Source organism: Aulonocara stuartgranti, assembly GCF_965226115.1.
Source record: "Aulonocara stuartgranti genome assembly, chromosome: 3".
In the NCBI taxonomy this organism is placed as follows: Eukaryota; Metazoa; Chordata; class Actinopteri; order Cichliformes; family Cichlidae; genus Aulonocara; species Aulonocara stuartgranti.
Window position 1 is genome coordinate 39621624 of NC_138941.1, and position 20259 is coordinate 39641882.

At 44.5% G+C, this 20259-nt stretch overlaps 3 protein-coding genes across 7 annotated transcripts in view; 1 reads left to right on the forward strand and 2 right to left on the reverse strand.

Annotated features, from left to right (window-relative positions):
- chd3 (chromodomain helicase DNA binding protein 3) overlaps window positions 1-4305 on the reverse strand; it is a 56469-nt gene extending 52164 nt beyond the window's left edge. For 2 of the 5 annotated variants that reach the window (XM_082525881.1, XM_082525880.1), the window contains exons 1-5: window positions 4112-4305; window positions 3365-3551; window positions 695-822; window positions 402-590; window positions 177-304 (exon numbers count right to left, since the gene is read on the reverse strand). In XM_082525881.1, coding sequence (XP_082382007.1) covers window positions 177-304; window positions 402-590; window positions 695-822; window positions 3365-3527 — 608 coding nt within the window. In that variant the 5' untranslated portion in view covers window positions 3528-3551; window positions 4112-4305. The remainder of the gene's footprint in view (window positions 1-176; window positions 305-401; window positions 591-694; window positions 823-3364; window positions 3552-4111) is intronic. The other 3 variants (XM_082525883.1, XM_082525882.1, XM_082525879.1) reach the window with 3 other exon arrangements.
- Window positions 4306-9187: 4882 nt separating this feature from the next.
- naa38 (N-alpha-acetyltransferase 38, NatC auxiliary subunit) lies at window positions 9188-11988 on the forward strand. Its single transcript, XM_082526570.1, has 3 exons — window positions 9188-9296; window positions 10419-10593; window positions 11537-11988. Exons 1-3 carry the CDS (start codon window positions 9258-9260, stop codon window positions 11659-11661), a joined length of 339 nt encoding a protein of 112 aa, XP_082382696.1. The 5' UTR covers window positions 9188-9257; the 3' UTR covers window positions 11662-11988.
- A 59-nt stretch (window positions 11989-12047) lies between these two features.
- On the reverse strand, window positions 12048-19759 carry dnajc3b (DnaJ (Hsp40) homolog, subfamily C, member 3b). The gene is made up of 12 exons (XM_082526567.1): window positions 19292-19759; window positions 17716-17826; window positions 17406-17530; window positions 17225-17299; window positions 16996-17139; window positions 16642-16823; window positions 16434-16553; window positions 15188-15293; window positions 14887-15007; window positions 14516-14648; window positions 14256-14404; window positions 12048-13589 (listed from the first exon to the last, which is right to left on the reverse strand). The coding sequence occupies exons 1-12, from the start codon at window positions 19374-19376 to the stop codon at window positions 13444-13446; spliced, it is 1497 nt and encodes a 498-aa protein (XP_082382693.1). The 5' UTR covers window positions 19377-19759; the 3' UTR covers window positions 12048-13443.
- Between the last annotated feature and the right edge of the window lie 500 nt (window positions 19760-20259).

Sequence of the window (20259 nt, forward strand, 5' to 3'; positions counted from 1 at the left end):
AAAAGCGAGAGAAATTCGAATGTCGAGCACCTTTTTTCCACCTGACGACAGCTCATCAGAAGTGAGTTGTCTGAACCTATTTAACCATCCAGTAAACCTAATCTGTGGAGCCTATTGGGGAAGGTTTAGCTGTCTTGATGTCACCCACCCACGTGAGAACAGAGAGCAGGCCGTACCTCATGAACTGGCTGAAGGCTTTGTAGTTGGTGAGCTCCCTGTAGTCCTCCTCTGTGAAGATGTGATCGACATCCTCCAGGCCCCACTCCCTCGCCAGCTGCGCCGAGGTCTTCTGTTCTAACGGTTGCTGAGAAGAAAGCAGAGCATCAGACCGTGAACAAGGGTGGACTCGTCACCGTTGATCACTGTTGGGGTTTTTGGGAGTCAAGCGAAAACGTCTTTACCTTCGTTGTTTCCTCCTGACTGCTGTCTCGATCCCCATCGTCTTTTTTCTTTTTCTTGGTTTTCTTCTCTTTCCTTTCTTTATGTTTCTTCTTTTTCTTTTTCTCACCAGATCCATAGTCGCTGGCAATGCTGTCCGAGTTCTCGCCGTAGTCTCTTTCTCTGTCCGAGTCTCTCTCTACATCACTGTCCTGTGCATGCAGCGAGAGATGAAAAACAAAAAAGGAAGAAGAGCAGTTAAGACGCTGTAATGTGGACGTCAAACTTCCAAAATCCACAGGCCGAGGAAACTCACGATCTTCTTGCGTTTTTTTGCTTTGACAGGTTTCCCTTCCTTGTCTTTCTTTTTTGTGTCCTTCTTCTTCTTCGGCCGGCCTTTCTTCCTCAACGGGACCTCTCTGTCTGATAGCTCTGCCTCTTCCTCTGAGGAGGAAGAGAGAGAGAGAGAGGGTTAAGAAAGCGTGGAAGAAAAGACAGCTATCAGAATCAGCTGAACATTAATCTTCTCAAAACGCTCCCCGACAAGCCCGCTAATCCCAGCTGACCATAATTACACATGACAAAGGCTGCACGATAGCCACACAGTGGCATCGCTGACCTCTGACCTTGTCTGAATTGTGACACATGCTAAATTAGATAGTTTGTCAGAGCGCTCTAAGTAGATTTGACAGCCGGTTGCTGCAGCCTGGGGATGTAATTGGTTTATGGCAATGCAAAGGGTGATCATTACCTTTGTTAAAAAGAAAAAAAAAAGAAAAACAGAGCCCTGGGGGAGGAAGTGGTGGTGGTGGGGTTGTTGCTGATAATCAATGGATACATCCTGATGAGTTGAGGGAGGATTTAAATTTATAAAACTTTTATTTCAGGGAAGAAATAGTCTGAAAACCTCAGACAGCTCAGAGGGGACTGAGCCACTGTGCAGCAACTGAAACCAGCTGACATTATGTGGCATAAGACCTGAAAATGTCAGGCCAGTTATTCCCGATTTTACGTGGGAATCATCGCAGCCACGGGGGGAGAAAGGAATTTAACCTGCAGGCCGACCTGGCTTGCAAATGACAAGAGAAACACAGGAAGACGAGGGCAGATAGCAGCCCGGGCTTCGCGGAGAAAGCAGCAAAGCGTTGAAGCATAACCAAGATATGGGCTGCGGTCTCCGCCAGCCGCTCGTCCCGTTTCACAGGCTGCGATTTGTCGGTTTTTATTGTCTGCCTGCCTTTGTTGGTGGGCGCTCCCCCCACCACCACCAGCAACAGCAGCAGCAACAGCCATCCCCTCACCTCCTCCTCACTCCCACCCCGTCCACCAGCCAACCCCACTTCCCGCGTCTGCGTGCAGCGTTCAGCCGCCGAACGCACGCCGGGGGCGGCAGCGGCACGCACGCGGGGCTCGGTGATTCAGAGGCCGCCGGAGCGGTGAACTGGAACGACTTCTCTCCCGCTCAGGCCCCCTGACCACCGCTGTGACCGCTGCTGGAAACAAGGTCGCGATGGGGCTAAGGTCCTCCCGCCGGGAGGCCTCGACAGTAATTTATCTGTCTCGCACTGCGTGACAGCAGGTCCACGGAGCCCTCGAGCTAATTAAGTACAAAAAAGAGCGCAGTGGGATGATTTGTGCAGGCTGCCGTCCTGACACTCGGAGCTCCGAGCTGACTTTTAACTCTGTGCTTCAGTCACATCCAAACCAGAGCTCACAGTACAGCCCACGACGGCAGCTTTCAGCCGTGCATCTGATCTCCACTGTTGCTGTGTGGTTAACCAGCCTCCACTCTCTGCACCCTTCACTTTCACTGCCCCCCCCCCCGTGCAAGTTCACTGCCACAGAAACTTCCAGAATGTCATTTAGTCAATCATCGCCTGACGCGATCGATATTTGTATGTTGCTGCTGCTGCGAAAGGGGGGCGGTTAAGAATCAGAATGGGACACAGACACACTAACACCCAGCTCCGAGGCGCCAAACATGCCCGATAATAGACGTTTAATACGGGTAACGACCGAGCAGGTCCTCCGGAGCTGAACGCAGTATGGGTACCTTTTACAAGAAAACGAGCAGCATGCGGGCAGTGCTGTCCTGTCCTGACCTATCACAGAGACAACCAGGCAGTTTGTGCCTCTCGTCGCGATTTCACACACTCGCCCGGCTCTGTGACTGCATCGTCTCCCCAGACTGCTATCAGATTTATACATAGCCTCCGGCCAAGAGGAGAGTCCATGCTAGCGTGTGTGCCAGTCCTTCAGGGCGACCTCATTACCCCCGCAGACCTCTGCTTTTTAAAAACAATTTGCAAGTCCTGCACGTCCAAGAACCCCACCAATAAAAAAAGGCAAGGGACTATTTTTTTTTCTTTTCAACAACTTTTCACGACTGTGAAGTGAGATCGCGACGAAGTGAGGGGGGGAGGCAAAGCCACAACAGCGGTGCCAAGTTCAGTTTAAACTTTTGCTGGGGATGCTAGACGCAAAGAGGAAGTGGAGTGAGGACAAAGTGCAAAACACAGCAGAAACACATCAGTAGGTTGTGTGTGTGAGTTTGTGGCGTTTTTGTTGCAAACTGGACTTGTGTTTGCACAGCGCGCTCTCGCAGCTGCAAATATGGCACCTACAGCAACGTATAGCTGCCATAACAGGACAGCAGCCTGAGTGCGGCTGTCTTTTTTTAAGAGGAAGGAAAAAGTGTTAAAGGAGGCTTTCTTTCTTTCTTTTTTGTTGTTGTTGTTGTCTGCGCGCACTCGAGATCTCGCTGCTTTCTACTGTACCGATGTGGACCTGGATGGGATGTGTTGGAGGAGGGGGGGGGGATTAAAAGAAAGAAGATCTGCGGGTTTCGGACACTTCCATCACGCGCTTTTCTATCTTATATTTGTGCCTCTAAGAAAAGCAGCAAAAAGCGCGCGTGAGTGTGTGTATTTCTTATTTCGTGTGCGCGCTCCCGACCTGTCCGCCAGTTTCCCGTTTTTTACTGTACCTGGCGCGGCTGGTGTTGCAGTTTCCCGAGGCGCCGCCGGCGAGTTTATGTCGCTTGCGTTCTCGTCCAGGTCCCCGTCGTCGTCTTCTTCATCAAAATCTCCTCCCTCGGAATTAACCACCATGCCCTCGTCTTCCTCACAGGACCGGAGAGGAGAGGACATTATATCCCTGTCATTGGATCCGTCCTTGTATTTAAAAAAAAAAAAAAAAAGAAGGAGGGAGGGAGAAAGAAGAAGGAGAAGAAGAAGAAAGGGGGAGAAAAAGCGCGTTCTTGTCCGATTATATGATATTTATTTAATATTCAAATCGGCTCAGGAAAAAGTGGGGGGCGTTTTGGAATATTTTACACCAAGGCAGAGCAACAAAGATGGCCGCCCTCTTATATTTATTTTTTAACAACCCCCCCAATAAGAAAAAAAAATCCCCTTACATAAAAAATGGCTGACTATATTATTTCAGAACGCACCCCCCTCCTCCTTTCTCTCTCTCTCTCCTTCTCTCTTTCTCCCTCCGCGCGCCCCCTCCCTCCTCAAAAACGTACACATTGTTACAAGGAGCAAAAAAAAAAAAAGGGGTGTGTGACTGCATGTAAGTTACATTGTTACTTGTTTGTTTCTTTTCTCTCTCTGACCCCCCCACCTCCCCTCCTCTCTTTTTTCCCCTCTCTCTCGCTCTCTCTTTCTCTATCCCCCTCACCCTCCCCAGCCCCTCAAGTCCGGATCAGTCACGAATCCGACAGACTTGCCTGGTGTCACTGTCACTTGCCAGATCACACGCAACAACTCTCGCTTTCTGCATTGCAGACCCCGACACAAATCTATCAAATATGGCCACCTTATATTCTCCGGAGCCCCCACCGTTGTGCTTCAAAAAAAAAAAAAAGAAATTATTTTGGAGCAGCAGCAGTAGGGTTGGGCACGCGCTTGTATATATACGTGTGTGTGTGTGAGCGTGTGCGTGTGTATGAGTGCTGGGGAGGGATTGAGAGAGAGAGAGAGAGAGAGAGTGAGTGAGAGAGGGGGGTTGGGAAAATCTGCCGCAGCCATGCCCAGACTTACATCAGATTGTATTGCTTAAAAAATTAACTACTTGTGGTGGGGATGGAAACAGGTCGGGGTACGCAAAACCGCGTTTCCACCTCTAGAAAGCACCGCGAGAAACGGCTCCAAGTGCGCACGCCGTCTCTCGCACCGGCGTTTAAAACGGCCACGAGAGATTTTCCGAGCTCTCGCTGTAAAGTCGCGCTCTCGTTACCGCCGAGCTGTGACAACTGGATGGCAGTAAGGCCATGGGAATGCCTAGACCCCGGCCAGCCCTCGGGGCACTTTTGTTTTGACAAAAGGAATTTTGATTTGCTTTTTTTTTTTTTTTCCCCGCATTCAAGCCTCACATAGAAAATCAGGGTCAGGCAGGAAACTGTGACTTCACTAAAGATTCAAATATATGGTTTTAAAAAAGAATTTACATAATATCTTTTTAAAAGGCGCATTATGTTTTAAAATACATGATTCCTATTTCATTTAAAAGAGATATTGAATAAATAATGAACAAATTACACATTTCTTGCAATCTCTTGTTTCCCAGTGAGCCGATATCTAGTAGCAGTAGACCCTTGGTCCCTTTAATATCTCAGCACCTGTGTTCCAATAAGCTGCTCATGTCTTTACTGTTTAATTCGCTTCAGCAAACTGTAGTCAGCCCTAGAGTGTGTGAACATTTGTTCAGAGTTAGAGGGAAGAGTGTGAAATTTTATTTATAAAGTGCTAAATCACAACAACAGTAGACTCATATAAAGGTAAAGGGTCTTTATCTTTATATGAGGTAAAGGCCCTACAATAATACAGAAATAACCTCAACAATCACACTACCCCCATGAGTAAGCACTTGGTGAGAGTGGGAAGGAAAAACTCCCTTTTAACAGGAAGAAACCTCTACCATAACCGGGCTCAGGGAGGGGCAGCCATCTGCTGCGACCACTTGGGGGTGAGGGGAGGAAGACAGGACCAAAGACGCACCGTGGAAGGGTTTTATATGTAGTAACATTTGCTTTTTGTATTTTCAGCCTTTATTTTGAAAGGATAGTGCAGAGACAAGGCAGGGCAAGAGTGGAGGAAATGGCCAGGGGGCAGACTCAGACTGTGCAGCTGCAGCAGCCTTTGGCATACGGGTCACCTGCTCAACCAGCCCACAGTTAAAGGGCCACCCGCCCAGTATTGCCTGAGGTTTGAGCTACCTGAGGAGGCCTTGGGGGGTCAGGCCACACCAAAGTCAAAAGGCCTTTTACACTCCATTCAGTTTGCATGCTGAGCACATGCAAATAAAGAAATGCAAGCATTGTGAATCCAGGCTCACTGTTACCTCAGTGAACCACCTTTCCAGTCTTACTGACCACACATTGTGGTTTACACCATAAGCCACATGTACACACATTGACACACACACACAGATATGTCATCCACTGTTAAACAACCTAAGGAAGTTTTATATGAAGATAACTGAAATGTTGCAGTGCAAGCACGCCTAAATCTCCGTGAACCTCACCACGATACAACCTTCTCTAACCCTCCTGTTGTCCCAACAGATCTGTAAGTGAACGCAGGAGGGGGGAAATGTGGAATTATAAAAGTGTCCGAAGCTGAAAGACATCCCGACCACACGGCCGACAACTCAGGCAGCCTAGCCGTTGTGACATCTCATAAAGCCTCCGCGTCTCCAAGTTCAGCGCTCCGTCTATGCTATCTGTCACTCTGTCAGCTGTGGCTCCCACACCAATAACTGGGTATCGTGTAAACAAGCATTTCAGTTACGCCTCGCCTGCTGAGCACGCTCCTCCTCCTCCTCCTCTCTCTGCTGCTGCTGCAACAGGTGCTCGAGCTGCTTCGGCTCAGCTCGTCCCGCGCCCACAAATGAGAGGAGAGGAATTTAATTAGTGTCTGATCCAAAGGCCACATCTGCCAAGAGAGAGACGGCGCAACGCAAGACAACATGGGCAGAGGAGACATGTCTGTGTGTGTCAGTGCAGGGAAAGTGTATCACAGTGTGTGTGTGTGTGACTGGAGTCCCCCCATCCACCCACCCACTAAGCCTCTGGCCACTGAGGTGTCTGCGGTTGCCAGATTGAGAGGCTGGTGATGTGGAAGCTGTGTGTGTGTGTAGCTTACATACCCTAACCCACACTACCTATGTGTGTGAGTGAAGTATCTGTACTCATAACCGTGCATGTTTCTCACTATGCTATTGCAAAAGAAAAAAAAGGGTGAAAGCAGCCAGGGCTCTCATGTGCCGTAGGCCCTGACATACTGCGCTACTCTGCTGTGACTACCCGCCTTCCCCCTCCCCGCCCACCCGCCCGCCGCTACCAACACTCCCCGTGTCCGTTTGGCAGGGAGACATGTCGAGGATGAGAGAGAAAAGCCTCCCCTGGGTGCTGCGCTCCAGCTAACCCAGATTTTATGCAGTGTGACACACAGAGGAAGACACCGGCTCCTGAGCTCCATTCAGAGCTGAGCTGTCTGAACTGAGGCGACCCGGGGAGCAGATAATGCTTAAATAAGAGGCGTGCAGCGGGGGCCAATCCAGCAGGCGCTGGTGTGGGATTGAATTAGCAGCAGAAGAAGTGCTGATCAGTTGAGTTTTGGCTCAGCGTATTCCCTGACCAGTGAAACACTTGTACCGGTAATAAAGTGATAAAAAGTAAAGGTGGGACACAGTGCTTTTTGGGGTTTAATTGTGCCAGTTAATGGGCTCCAGTTGTGGCCGTCTACATTGAGAGATGATGATTTATGGGAAAGTTTTATCAGAGACATAAGAGGGAGAGGGTGATGAAAAACTCCTGAACTATCTAACTACATCAAGACTGTAAAGGACATAATCAGCAACATCCACATCCACCAGATAAAGTGTGACACATCGAGGTTTAGGGTTAAGGCTTCTTTGGACAGTAAAAGAAAGTAAATCCTCACAGGTTTACTTTTAACTCATGAGGCATAGGTCATCATCTGTGATTATCATTCTAACCTAAACTATTAAAATGTGCTATTTTAAGTGTCCCAAGAAGCTGGGACGGGCTCCAACTACAACGCTGAATCTGATAAGCAGAAGGAGCTAGATGGATGGGTGTGTGGATAGGATGTGGTTCTCTCCAAAACACAGCACTAGGGTTAGGGATGCCATTGATAATGACTTTAACCTCACATATTAAAAGCTTTTTAATGTGGGTGCTCCTACACTTCTCTGCAGATGGGTCAAAAACACAAAATAGCCTTCTTTTGCATGCTATGCGTGGAGTTTTGAAGGATAAAGAGGATACAAACCTTTAGTTACGACTATGATGCCAGTCATCCCTCTTCTAAGGATTCAAGATACCATCAGCACAGTCAGCAGCAAGGCCAGCACTCACTGCCACTACAAGAAGATCTGTGGATTATGACTTTAGTTCAGATTAAAAAAAAACTATGCACACCACCTAGCTGAGGCTCTATTTTCACTCTCATTCATTTCATTCACATAGAGATGCGTCGATATACAGTGAATATATGATGAAATGCTGCTGCACAAGAGTATATCTTCTACAAAATCATGCTTTTTTAAACATCAGTAGTTACATCTGTTCCGGGTCGTTTGCTGAACAGTGTTTGTCTGATCTTATGATATTGTATCTTAACTTGATCTTTCCTTTCTCGGGAATGACTCACATAAATCTTGACTCTAAATTCTTTTTAAAGTCTTTTAAAATATTTCACGGCGATAATAATTAAAAAAAAACGCAGGAAAACGTAGGAACTAAATAGAAAAGAAACTATTAGCCCCTCCTTCAAACTCTACTTTGAGAGAAAAGTGCAAACCAGATATTTATATTCACATGCCAACATTCCAGTTTTACATCATCTGTCTTATCCAGTGTGTAACATTTAATCTATGCGGTCATTTAGATTTAGATTTTTGGCACTTGAGAAAAAGAGGTTTACTATCATAGTGTTTCTTCTTCTCTCACGCAGCTTCTCTGTTCTCTTTTTCCTGTAAGTAATTGGGTTTCATGGATCTGTTAGATGTTTGGCACCGTGGATCTTTTGCTTATTGGTTCCTCTACAGTGTGTGTTACAGTTCATTTCATTTGCAGTTATGCTGACAGCCTCTCTCTTTACTTTTATTTTGAGTCAAATTAACTTGACTGCTTTTATTTGTTCTGCAGATATTGCGACTTTGTTGTTATTGTGTTGCCATAATAGTGCAGTGAAAATGATATTTTTGCGACAATCATAACCACTGTAATGACTTTAGCAGTTTCCCCCCAGGTTTTAAATGTGGTACTTTAGAAAGGATTTTTAAGTAACACTTGGTAAGTTATACAAGTCATCTTTTCAGTGAAGCTCGTGGGTTAAGCAACGCGTACAAATCAGATAGAAATCTCAGTGATTTTATCAGTGTTTTTAAAGCGATGTGTCAGGAAATGAAGGGAAAATGATCCTGTAGCGGCCACCTGTGGCGACGGTGGGAACATACAGGCGAGCTTTAAAATGCCACACTCCAAATTCTCCAGACTTACCCGACAATAAAACTCTGAACACGTAATAGTTTTCGTTTTTGAAAAGTATGGGTATATGAGTTTTTAAAAGGCTTTAGCAAACAGTGCTAAAACGAGGCTAATGGCGTCTTTGATCAGTGCCAGCTGGTAGTTCCTCTTAAAATTAATAAATTTACAGACTTAAATGTTAACTTATTATTATTAATATTTATCATTTAAATAATGTAAACTTTAAAAAATTCTAGCAGCATCCTAACGGACTTCCCCTTTAAGAAAAAAAAAAAAACTGGATCGTTTCCGGTTTCGCTGGTCCGTCGATGAAATTGCTCCGTAAGCAAATGCCGGAGGAGAAGAAGAGGTGCAGGTTATGGCCACAATGATTGAGGAAAACGGCCCTTCGACTCACGTATGTGTTTCTCGTTTTAATTTTTCAGTTTGTCTCGGGGTTTTTGGTGCTGTTTAACATGTCAAAACTGAGATTAAAAAATAGTTAAACTGAAAAGTATTTCAACATTGTCATTGCTTCAGTTGTAGCCAATTCGTTAGTCGGTGGCTAACAAATTAGCTTGTACATCTGACCTGGTAACCTGCGTTTATTTAACTGTTTATATGAACGACAGACTAGAGATTCACTATGTGTTGAGTTCTCCTCACCAAAATGCAAAGTTTGGTCATTCTGTCTCAAATCATTATTTTTTCCTCGACCGTCTCAGATTTACCTAAACATTTTATAGTCCAGAGTTTGGATATATATAGTGATTGTTTTAAAATGTTAGCTTTATATATCATTTTTTTTCAATATATATGTTTTAAGTCCCACCCACCTACTTTCAGGCCTTTTTATAGCTCAAAACTATTAAAAATAAAATCCTTACATTTCCACAGGCCTTCCTTTCTGTAATTTGTAAAATGCAGTAGTGACAGTTTCCAAATGGTATATTGATTCATTTCACAGTACTGTAACATAAAACAAGTAGAAAGCTTTTAAACATGAAATTCTTGGTCACAGAAATTAAGAAAATGTCATTTTCATTCAACTTTTATTCTGTGTTTAGCAAACATGACAAGTTGTACCAGGAAAAAAAGATATCAGTATGTATTAAGAGATATGAGATTTAACAGGAGTGCATGGAATTTATTTTCTCACATTTTATCTAGCTAATCCTTTTTTTGGTTTATGTGTCCCAAAAAAGATCCCGATTCCCTTTCATGGTACGAAACACCAGTGCAAATTTCACACATTTTTCTTTAATAGTTTTTGAGATATTCACATTCAAACACTGTCGGATTTCAAAATTTGGGGTCAAAAAACATTATGAAAGTGGGTCAATGGAGAAAAATGTATACTAAGAAGTGTTTGATATATGAAGCTAAAATTTCACAGCGGTCATTACATGTGTCTAAACAGGGCTTCTTTCAAAAAATATATAATAATGGATTAATAATGTGCCAAGTAGTCTGTTAAATAACAATTTAGCCCTCAGCTTAGGTTTTATTTTGCTCACTTTCCCTTATTGTCCTCACCCAGGAGCAGTCTGAAGTGTCCTCATCATCTCAGGCACGGCAGAAGCTGGAGGGGCTCCTGAACAAGAACATGAGGATCCGCATGACAGACGGACGGACTCTGGTGGGCCTTTTCCTCTGCACTGACCGGGACTGCAACGTCATCCTCGGCTCAGCTCAGGAATTCCTTAAATCCACAGGTACGCAGAGGCGACCTGAGCACAGCGTCCACTGATGCCTTAGACTCCGTATAAAAAGGCTGTTCTGCTCTTTTTCACACCTCGCACTTTTTATGGTGTTGTATTATCAAAGCATCTTTGAAGTGTCTTTCCAGGAAAGATTTAAACACACAGGTGTGCTATCAAACTGTGACTTTACTCAATGCCAAACCATCTTAAAGGTTATCAATAAAGCTAAAAATAATACTGATCAGAACCAGCAGCTGTGGGGAAACTCATACACGATGCTTTTGTCATTCAACATGCTCTGTTGGAGGAGATGTGGTTACTGTGGAGGCCATTCGAGTACAATGAGTTCATTCTCATGTTCAAGAAACCAGTTTGAGATAATCTGAGCTTCATGGCATGATGGTTAGACTGGGGTTATAAAGGGGTGGGCATAGTCAAATACCCCAGTTAGGCTGCAGGTATTTAGACTATGCTATGTTGGTAGCCAGTGGTACATTGCGGGGTAGCTCTTTAAACAAACGTCTGAATGTCACAGTATAAATTGAGACTCATCAGACCAGACAACGTCCTGCTTTAATGTTTCTTTTGTTGTTATTGGGCAAAGCCCTGCTGTTCTTTCTGTATGTGCTGTTCATTCAAAGGTGCTCTTCTGCGTACGTTGCTTGTAATGAGTTATTGTTGCCTTCCTATCAGCTTGGATATTTTCACTTTTTCAGAAATTTCTCTATGAACCACACAGATGGTCGTGTGGGAAAATTTCAGAAATATTCAGACTAGTAGAGCCCCTTAAATCACCTTTCTTCCTCATTCTGATGTTTACATAACTACATGTCTAAATGCACTGATTTGCTGCCATGTGATTGGCCGACTTGGTATTTACATTAACGTGCAGGTGTGCTTAATAAGGTATCACACAGTAAGTGTAGTCTGACCTGTTGTCTCGTTTTCTTTTCAGACACATTCTCCCAGAGCGAACCCAGAGTCCTGGGCCTGGCCATGATTCCCGGCCACCACGTGGTGTCCATCGAGGTGGAGGCAGACAGCCTGGACGACACACAGGGATTCGGAGCTAACCACTGACGGAGCTCCGTCTGTTTGGACAGCATTCATGTGACTGAGTCCTGCCGAGCCAGACTCTAGGCCGTGGTCGATCCCAGGAGAACGGACGACGTCAGTCTCTCGGACTCTTTGGACGCAGACCTTCTGTGTCGATGTCGTGGATTCAGTCAGTCCCTCGGCGACTGATGAAAGAGTGCGTTTGCGTCAACTGCTGCACAATGCAGCGAGTGCAGAAATGGTGTGGGCGTGCATGAGGTGTGAGTAAACGAGAGCTTACTTGTATGTGTCTCAGTGTCTGCAGTGCCCGTCTTTATTACAGTGTGTTTTAAAATAAATCGCCCTATTTGACACTTTGTGTTGCCGTCCTCGCCTCGCTTTAAAACACAGCAAAACAAAATGAGCAAAAATGCGTTTGTTTCAATATTTTAATACACTTGAGCTTGTCAGCTGACTCAGTTTGGCAACAGGAAAAAAAAAGCCTCCAACAAAAGAAACCCAGAAACAAAACCGTCCCACTCAGAGTTAAATACAAAGAGAGCCTGTCACATTTTGTTCACACAATCAAGCAGTAGAAGCTGGTTACAGTCAGTGTGTCCTCAAGTTATTAAAGACAAAATAACTTAATTTGTGCTAAAAAATAAAGTCTTTAAAAACATCATCTCGGTTCACCTGTGTGGCCCGTGTGGCTGCAAGAACCTCATTTATAAACTGTATGAAGTTCGTATGTGTCAGTGCGACCCATTGGATAAATATTATCCAAACATGCTGCTCGTGAAGTAGATATGGTGTACCTCGGGAAAAATAAAGCAGCAGCTCAGACACGCTTCAGTAACACCTATTTATAAATGAGGTTCTCGGATAGCCACTGAAGACACACGGGAGTGTGTGGAAGGCTTTTCAAAGGCCTACAGTAACATTTCAGGAGTGAAGTGGCCTTTTCAAACAAAGTAAAAGTGCAAGCTTTCGAAACGTTTCCTTGAAAGGAGGAGGGAAGGAACAGAAATACTCTAAATGTCAATGCAGTCATTTGCGGCTGTTTTTCTAAACTTTGTTTTTTTCCACTTATTTTGTGCACTTACATCCATAATGTCTGCCCCTGGATATAAATGAACATCTCCAAACCAAAATTCACAGAGAATTATTCCAATTAGCTATCAGGAGGCGCTGATTTAAATTTAAAAATATACACGTATACATCACAGAGCACCTACGCTGACTTCAGATCCATAGGATATTGAAATTCTTACACCTACAGGTTTCCTGTAGCGGTGCTCGAGTTTCACCATAAATATAGCTCAACAGCCACAGGTCTAATGATAAATATAAAAATCCTGCTTCTCTAGTGTAGAGACGTCTCGACGTGGTAAAAAATAGAGACTGAAATCAGTAGACCTTTAAAGAATACTGCAAGCAAACGGACAGACGTACAGATTTCCAAGCAAAGAGTCACGGCACTAAAAATAAAAAGGAGGCGCCGAGTAGCGCTTCAAAGAATGGCACAAAGAAAGAATAAGAGGGGACGCTGCTTCCAGCCGTCACACATTTCCGGAGCTCGTCTGTAGACTTCATTTTCTTCAAGCACAACGTAATTTATGAGTAACCACAGGTAGGTCCTTTGATTTTGTGGTAAAAAGTCCAAAATAACAAAAAAAAAGTTTGCAAAAACCTGCGTCCAGGCTGACGCAGAGCTTTTGAGGAAGACTCGTCCTCCAAAATCCCCCGAAGGTTTTTTCCAAAGTATCCAATCCACCTAAAACGACACTACCCCCCCTCCCCGCCCGTGTGTTCGTCAAGTCCTGCTCTCTAGTTGTACTGGAACTTGAAGTGGAAGCTGCCGCCAGATTCAAAGGGGTTGAAGTGAAAAGGCCAGCCCTGCTGACCTCCGCCGCCTCCTTGCTGGCTTTCTGGGTCCAGCGGATCCTCGCCCGCATCAAACTTCTGTCTCATTTCTAGGAAAAAAAAAAAAGTAATAGAGAACAGGATCGTTAACATTTTAGTAAACGATCAACATCAACTAGTTTGGACTTGGTTTGACAAACATCCATTTTCTTCTGCTTTTACAATTCTATTCAATTTTTTACAGGACCTGTGATGATGGTGAACTTGAACTTAGGTGCCACTGTGCTGCCCCCTACTGTCACAATACCAAAATGACATCAGTCTATTCATCAGACAAAACCTGACAGTCAGTAAATGTTTGTTCTTTGACTGCAGAGCTGCAGTTTTAACGTCTGCTGAGCAACATTTTTTGGTCTGTTTTGTGAAAAGAAGAACGAAGCCGCTCGTTTCTTTCACATGAATGTTCTCATAGCTCAGCTTAACTTCATTTCTGAGAAAGCCAAACTTTCTAAATGAGCCCAACTAATTTTAATGCTTGTGTTCTGGACTGTAATACATGCTGCTCACCATGCATTGCTATTGGAGTTTTCGGAGACTTTTCAAGTCTATAAGTGGAAGAAAATGAATAGATGGATGTTTATGGAGACTGTTGGAATTTGTGACTTTCCCTCTGGGATGAGTAAAGTATGTCTAAAATCCTGGAAATTCTTTAAAATCAGATATTGGTGGTGTGGAAATGTGGCTGTAAAGACTAAATAACAAGGCTGGCTGCTGACCTGGATCAGTAAGGACCTCTTTGGCCGATGCGATGTCGATAAACTTCTTTTCTGCTTCTTTCTTCTCGGCCTCAGACTGGAAGTTGTCGGGGTGCCACTGCTGTGCCAGCTTCCTGTACGCCTTGGTGATCTCCTGCTTGTTGGCACTCCTGAGGAAGTTTCTGAGCGTTAGCGTTATAATATTGACGGGCGTTGACTTTGGCATCAGAAAAATAAAGTAAACGTGTAGTGTTTATGTTGAAGCTGGCTGGACTGGTTACCTGCTGACACCGAGGATTTTATAGTAGTCCCTCTTACGAGACTGCTTGAGCAGCCTCTGGGCTCGGTCCAGCCCCTCTTTGATATCGTTGCTGTCGCCGTCGAACTCTCTCGCCTCCTGGTAGTCCTCCACAGCTGCATGACACACAAGGGATTTACAGATTACTCCTATATATTATTTGTACCACATATCTGAGGCTAATTATGTAATATTGTTTTACTTTAATCATCAATTATCAATAAAAATCTTCTGATACTGCGTGTGCAGTTCTGAGATGGAAGCTGTGTCTATGGTTACGATAGGCTCATGACATCATAACAGGACATAAGCATGGGATGAGTTGAGTTGCATTCATTGAGAAGACTGTGTCACCTTTCTCGTAGTCCTGGTTGAGGATATAGGCCTCTGCTCTGTCTCTGAGGACGTTGGCGTTGCGGGGGTCTCTCTGGTGGGCCTCCGAACACACGTCTATCGCCTCAGTCGCTGATTTAATCTGGAAATGATATGAAGCAAAAGGTGAATGATTACAAACTAAGACTGAACTCTATTGAGAACTAGGACAGTGCGTTTGCAAGGAAATGATGATTTATTTAGAGGTTCCACATCTTCTGGGGGATGTGAGAGGAGAAAAATGAGCATCGCTTCGTGAGAAAAGCTGCCGTCACTCTCCCACCTTCACAAGACAGAAGCAGATCCTCTCTTTGGCCAGGTTGGTGTAGTACGGGACATTAGGCTCCGTCTGCATTACTGATTCATACTTTTCTATGGCTTCTTGATGCCTAATGGGGAGAGAGAAACACAGTTAAAGGTCAAAGCACTTAACATGCTGTGGCACTGAAGCAGTTCACAGTTTACAAGCTGCAAATGTACAGACGAGTTAGTTATTATCCCACCTATGAAAATAAAATAAGTGCCGTTAAAGAGAGCCAGGACTTTCAAACACAGCATTTCCAAACATGCTTGTTTTATTTTGGATGCTTACATTATTTTACTTTGGGCACAGAAACACAAATATGTCATAAAAACTACCTGCATCGACATTATTAGCCCCCCTGCTGCTAATACTCGGTTTTGTGTTCTCTTTGCTGGTTAACAGCCTGCAACTGTTTCTTCTAGTTCTCAATAAGGCTCTCACGCGTGTCCTGAGGAATCACAACTCACTTTTCTTTGATGAATCTCCAGCGCCTCCAGATTTTTTAAGTCAGGGCTTTTGCCCAGGCCAGTCAGGGACATTCACTCTAGTCTTCTGGAGCTTGTTCTTAACCCTGAGTTTTAGGTCGTTGTCATGTTGTTCTGGGGTCTTCTTAGTTTCCTTTCTCTTCCAGGCTTGTTCTGCACTGTGTGGCTCTCTTTGAATTTTGCAATGATGCTTCTCGCTCCAGTTTTTAACACTTGGAAAACGCTGTGATATGTTTGCATATCGCCTCCTGCAACGTGAGCATCGGCCATTCTTTTTCTCAAGTCTAAACTGTCTTCTTTTGTCTTTGACCAGCTGTCTTCTCATTGACAGCTCAAACTCTTGCTGAAGTTTTTTGCTGTGTGCAAGTTGGACGATAACCCTCAGTTTTAACTTTAACTTACAAGCTGAGCATTACAAGTTACAGCAAATCATTGCACAGCAGTGGTTTGTGGTTTTTTTTAGGGGGCTAATAACACTGACTCTGGTATTTTTTCTTCTTTTATGAAATTATTCTGTTACTGTGTGAAAATATTTATAATTTATGCTTTCTAAAGAAAATGCTGTGTTGAAAATCCCTTGCTCTGTTAAAAGCAAAGGGAAAAATTTCATAGCTGTGCTAATAATTCTGCCCTCATTTGTATATGTTCCACTTTCAGAGGCTGAGACTATAGCTGCCCTCTGAAACTCTCATTTGCATGCAGGTGGAAGCGAAGTGCCTCAGCCCAACAGAAATACCCACCTGCCCTCCTCAATCAGCTCTTCGGCCGAGTCCAGCTGCTTGCTGAGCTTCTTCACCTGCTTGTAGTGGCTGAAGCACTCCTTGTCGTCCTGGTCGAGTTTCAGACACTCTCTGACGTTGCTGCGTGTGAATAGATGGAAAAAGTGAGACTTCATTTGCGTGGCTGAGCAAGCCAGACCTATTTGTTTATTCCAGGAACGACGCTCACTTGAGTGACTCGTGGTGGTCGCCGAGGCTGTAGTGCAGCTTGCCGAGCTTCAGAAAGGCGGCGCGGTTGTCGTTGCGAAGCCGCGTCGTCGGCGTGAGATCCTGGATGGCTTTCTGTGGATCTCCCATCCGGATGTAGCACTCTGCGCGGAGCTCCCGAGACTCCGGATCCCAAGGAGAGATCTAGAGGAAGACGGAAACTTTTTATAAATGAGCAATCAGCTCAAAGATCATAGTGATTCCTTTAATAACTAAAATGCTGAGGCATTAAAATCAGATTTGAAATCACACTTTGAAGCAGCTGGTATTGGTAAGATTGTAAATGAAAAATAAAATTAACCAACAAGACCCCTACCTCTATAACTCTCTCCAGCACAGTGATCGTTGTGCTGTAGTCCCCTTGGTGGTACGCGGCCTGGGCCTCCTCCTGCAGCTCCTCCAGCTCGTTCGCCTTCATCAGCTGGTTCTGAGCTTCCTCGTTGTCTGAGGACCGCTGCAGCTGGAACAGCAGGTACATATTATTGTGGCAAACATACGTGGGAGAGTGATTTAGGACTGCAAAAGCAGCACGTTATAAAACCTACCACTGCCTCAAAGTCCTCCCGTGCCTCCTGCGTGCTGCCCTGCTTCAACAGGATGTTCCCTCTCTGCAAGCGGGCCTGAAAAATACAAACAGATGAAAAGATAGGATGACGAAGACTCTGAAGAGGGCAGAAGAAATGGAATATGATAGAAGACATTAAGAAAGGCTAGCGAGTGACCTACAGCCAAGAAATCGGGCTTGAGTTGGATAGCCTTGGTCAGATCTGGCAGGGCAGATTTGGACTTTCCCATGGCCAGAAACACTGCAGCTCGCTTGTAGAAGGTCAGGTAATTCTTAGAGTCACCCTCTGGAAAATGCATCATCACAATTTATTCATTTTTATTTTAACAAAAGCAACAAACACAAGCTTTGAACCTCTAAACTCTTTTACCGCACAATAACACACCTTTCTCGACTGTACAGACAAGCACCGACTGTGTAGACTGAAAATGTCAGCCAGTGGCAAGAACGTGTCTGTGTGTGTAACCTTACCCACAGCAGAGTGGTAGTGGGACAGGGCTTCAGCCAGCTGACCAGCTGCCAAAAGTTTGCGGCCCATCTCCAAGTGGTGCTCAATCTCAGCCTGAGTTTCCCCAAAGACGCCTGTAACATAAAACTGGGTGTGAGCCTCGCTGGAAACACTGAAGAGGGACAACTTTATAGAAGGAAACCACAGTGTAGCCCAGTGTTCTTTGTGTGTTTGTCTTTTGTTCACAGGGATAGCTCAGTAGGTAGAGTGGTTGCCCCATGATCGGAAGGTCGGGGGTTCGATTCCCCTTAACAGCTACCCTGAGGTACCCCTGAGCAAGGTACCGTCCCTACACACTGCTCCCCGGGCGCCCAATGGCTGCCCACTGCTTCACTGAGTGAATGGGTTAAATGCAGAGAGCAATTTCCCCACGGGGCTCAATAAAGTACAATAATGTAATAATAATGTACACACTTGCACCTCTCTTCTGATGACAGAGGCTGCACAAGCTCAGAAAAAGATTCAAAACGCACAATCGAGCTACGGCATCCGACCAACAACCTAACTTGTCTCCGAACTGCTCAGCCTGACCTTTCCCTCTGATGTACTCATTTCCACTCTTTTCCATCCTCCCATGAAACTCTTAACATCTTCACCTCAGTCTCCTGTCTTTATACCAGAGCGATCATCTCAGCAGGTCTCCCTACTATCTTCTAAACCATCTCTTTCACCGCTTTCCTTTTTCACTCATCTTCACCCACTCCCTCTCCCTTATTCACCTCTTATGCACTTTTATGCTAAATATTGCACAAGTCACATTATCAAAATATATTTTAACTACCTAAAGTGAAAGTACTCATTACACAGAATGGCACTTTTCAGAATCATACACATTATATTAGTGGATCATTGCAGTTGAGGACTGTTTTACATCCTTCTACATTGCTTATAGGCATTGATCTATAATAATGCAGTTAATCTTCAAATGAATAAGCGACTAAAGTCTTAAAATCTCCATCTGCATCCAAAATATAGTGGAATAGAAGCAGAAGGTAGAGAAATACTTAAATACAGTACAATTACTGTGTATTAAACCTCACCTTTAGTAGTAAAGTACGCAGTTAAGTGTAGAGCTGAAAGTAATTTAGCGCTGGCGGAACGAGGGAGGGGTGAAACTAAAGAAAACCGATGTAATGAAAAGTGAAAGTGGAGTATTACTGCAAGACGAAACCTTATACAATCAGTGTTTTTAAAATAACATATAAATGTAACTGAACTATAAATATTACTAAGGGCAGAGGCCTGACACAGGTAAAAGCAGGTGGTGCTGGGACTGTAAGTCCTCACTACGCCCCTGGTTGTAAGGATGCTGCCCTTGGAAACATCTTTTAAAGCCTTCATGTTTAACTTTTACAGATTAATAGCCGGTATCTTTAAATCAGAGCAACGATATAGTAATTACTTTTTTGTATTAGTATTTTAAGAGCAGTTTCGGGGTCAGTAATTAAGCCGGCTTGATGAATTTTTAGCACTAAAGACGACAAACAAGTGAGTAAGCAGGCTGTTTTTTGTTTTCTTTTAACGTGAAGTGGGTCTTACCGTCCAGCTGGATGTCCAGGATGACACACAGCAGTGACAGGGAGCACAGGACCCCGCTGAGTCCGGCCCGCCGACACGGCTCCATCTCTTCCCGGATTCACGCTTTAACACCGGAACCAGCCAACTTCACAGCTCTGCGTCCGCTTCGACTGAAAGCGCCTGTCTGTTTCATTGAAATCTGCCTGTTATTTATTACACCCTCATGGGTCTCCCCTCTCTACAGAACAGCTACGACGGTGTATTTACGGTCCCAATCGGACAGTATTCCGTGTAGAAATGAGTCGTATCGCTGAAAGGTTCCTCCCCTCACAAAAGAACTAGCAGCTTAAATTCACTACCCCGCCTGAATTAATTATTTTCTAGACTCGTTTTAAAGTTAAAACGACTAGTCTGTTGCTGAAGCCGAACAGCTGACCGTCCTTACACTTTGTAAACGAAACCTTGCCCCTCTGCCAGAGCCGTCCCCGCCCTATCTGCTCTACTTTTCCATGGTTGGTCCGCGAGGTGCACATCCGTGTTCGCCCGGAAACGTGGGCTGCTCTCATTGGATAAGCTATTTTAACAGTGACGCTCCCACCATGTCCCTGCATGGGCCCGGCAGCCTGCACACTGCGGCCAAACGTCACCACGGGGTATGTAATTGACAGTGGTAACGCATGACGACGTGTTATGCAACGTAAAACAACCTGCTGAACAGGCCCAGTCTGTGTTTTTACCTCAAAGAATGCGAAATGCAAAGAATGCGAAAACCGTAATCATCCTGTCCTAATAATAATAATAATAATAATAATAATAATAATAATAATAATAATCGATCATGATAAATCATCATTTCTTTTAGTTCTCTGCAGGTCTATAAAGTTTTGTCATTTAATAACTTAATTTAAAAGAATCCTGAATCTTCATTTTTGAAGTGATTTACACTCACTGGCTCACTCACTTCATAGTTATACCGTGTGGTACAAGGT

Bases quoted from the DNA above. Each gene is read 5' to 3' on its own strand.
- naa38 (XM_082526570.1), top strand. From the start codon at position 9,258: ATGGCCACAATGATTGAGGAAAACGGCCCTTCGACTCAC. The intron at 9,297-10,418 runs GTATGTGTTTCT...GTCCTCACCCAG, and splicing joins AAAACGGCCCTTCGACTCAC to GAGCAGTCTGAAGTGTCCTC. The intron at 10,594-11,536 runs GTACGCAGAGGC...TTTTCTTTTCAG, and splicing joins GGAATTCCTTAAATCCACAG to ACACATTCTCCCAGAGCGAA.
- dnajc3b (XM_082526567.1), bottom strand. From the start codon at position 19,376: ATGGAGCCGTGTCGGCGGGCCGGACTCAGCGGGGTCCTGTGCTCCCTG. The intron at 17,827-19,291 runs GTAAGACCCACT...TTTATGTTACAG, and splicing joins CCTGGACATCCAGCTGGACG to GCGTCTTTGGGGAAACTCAG. The intron at 16,554-16,641 runs GTGAGCGTCGTT...ATTCACACGCAG, and splicing joins GACCACCACGAGTCACTCAA to CAACGTCAGAGAGTGTCTGA.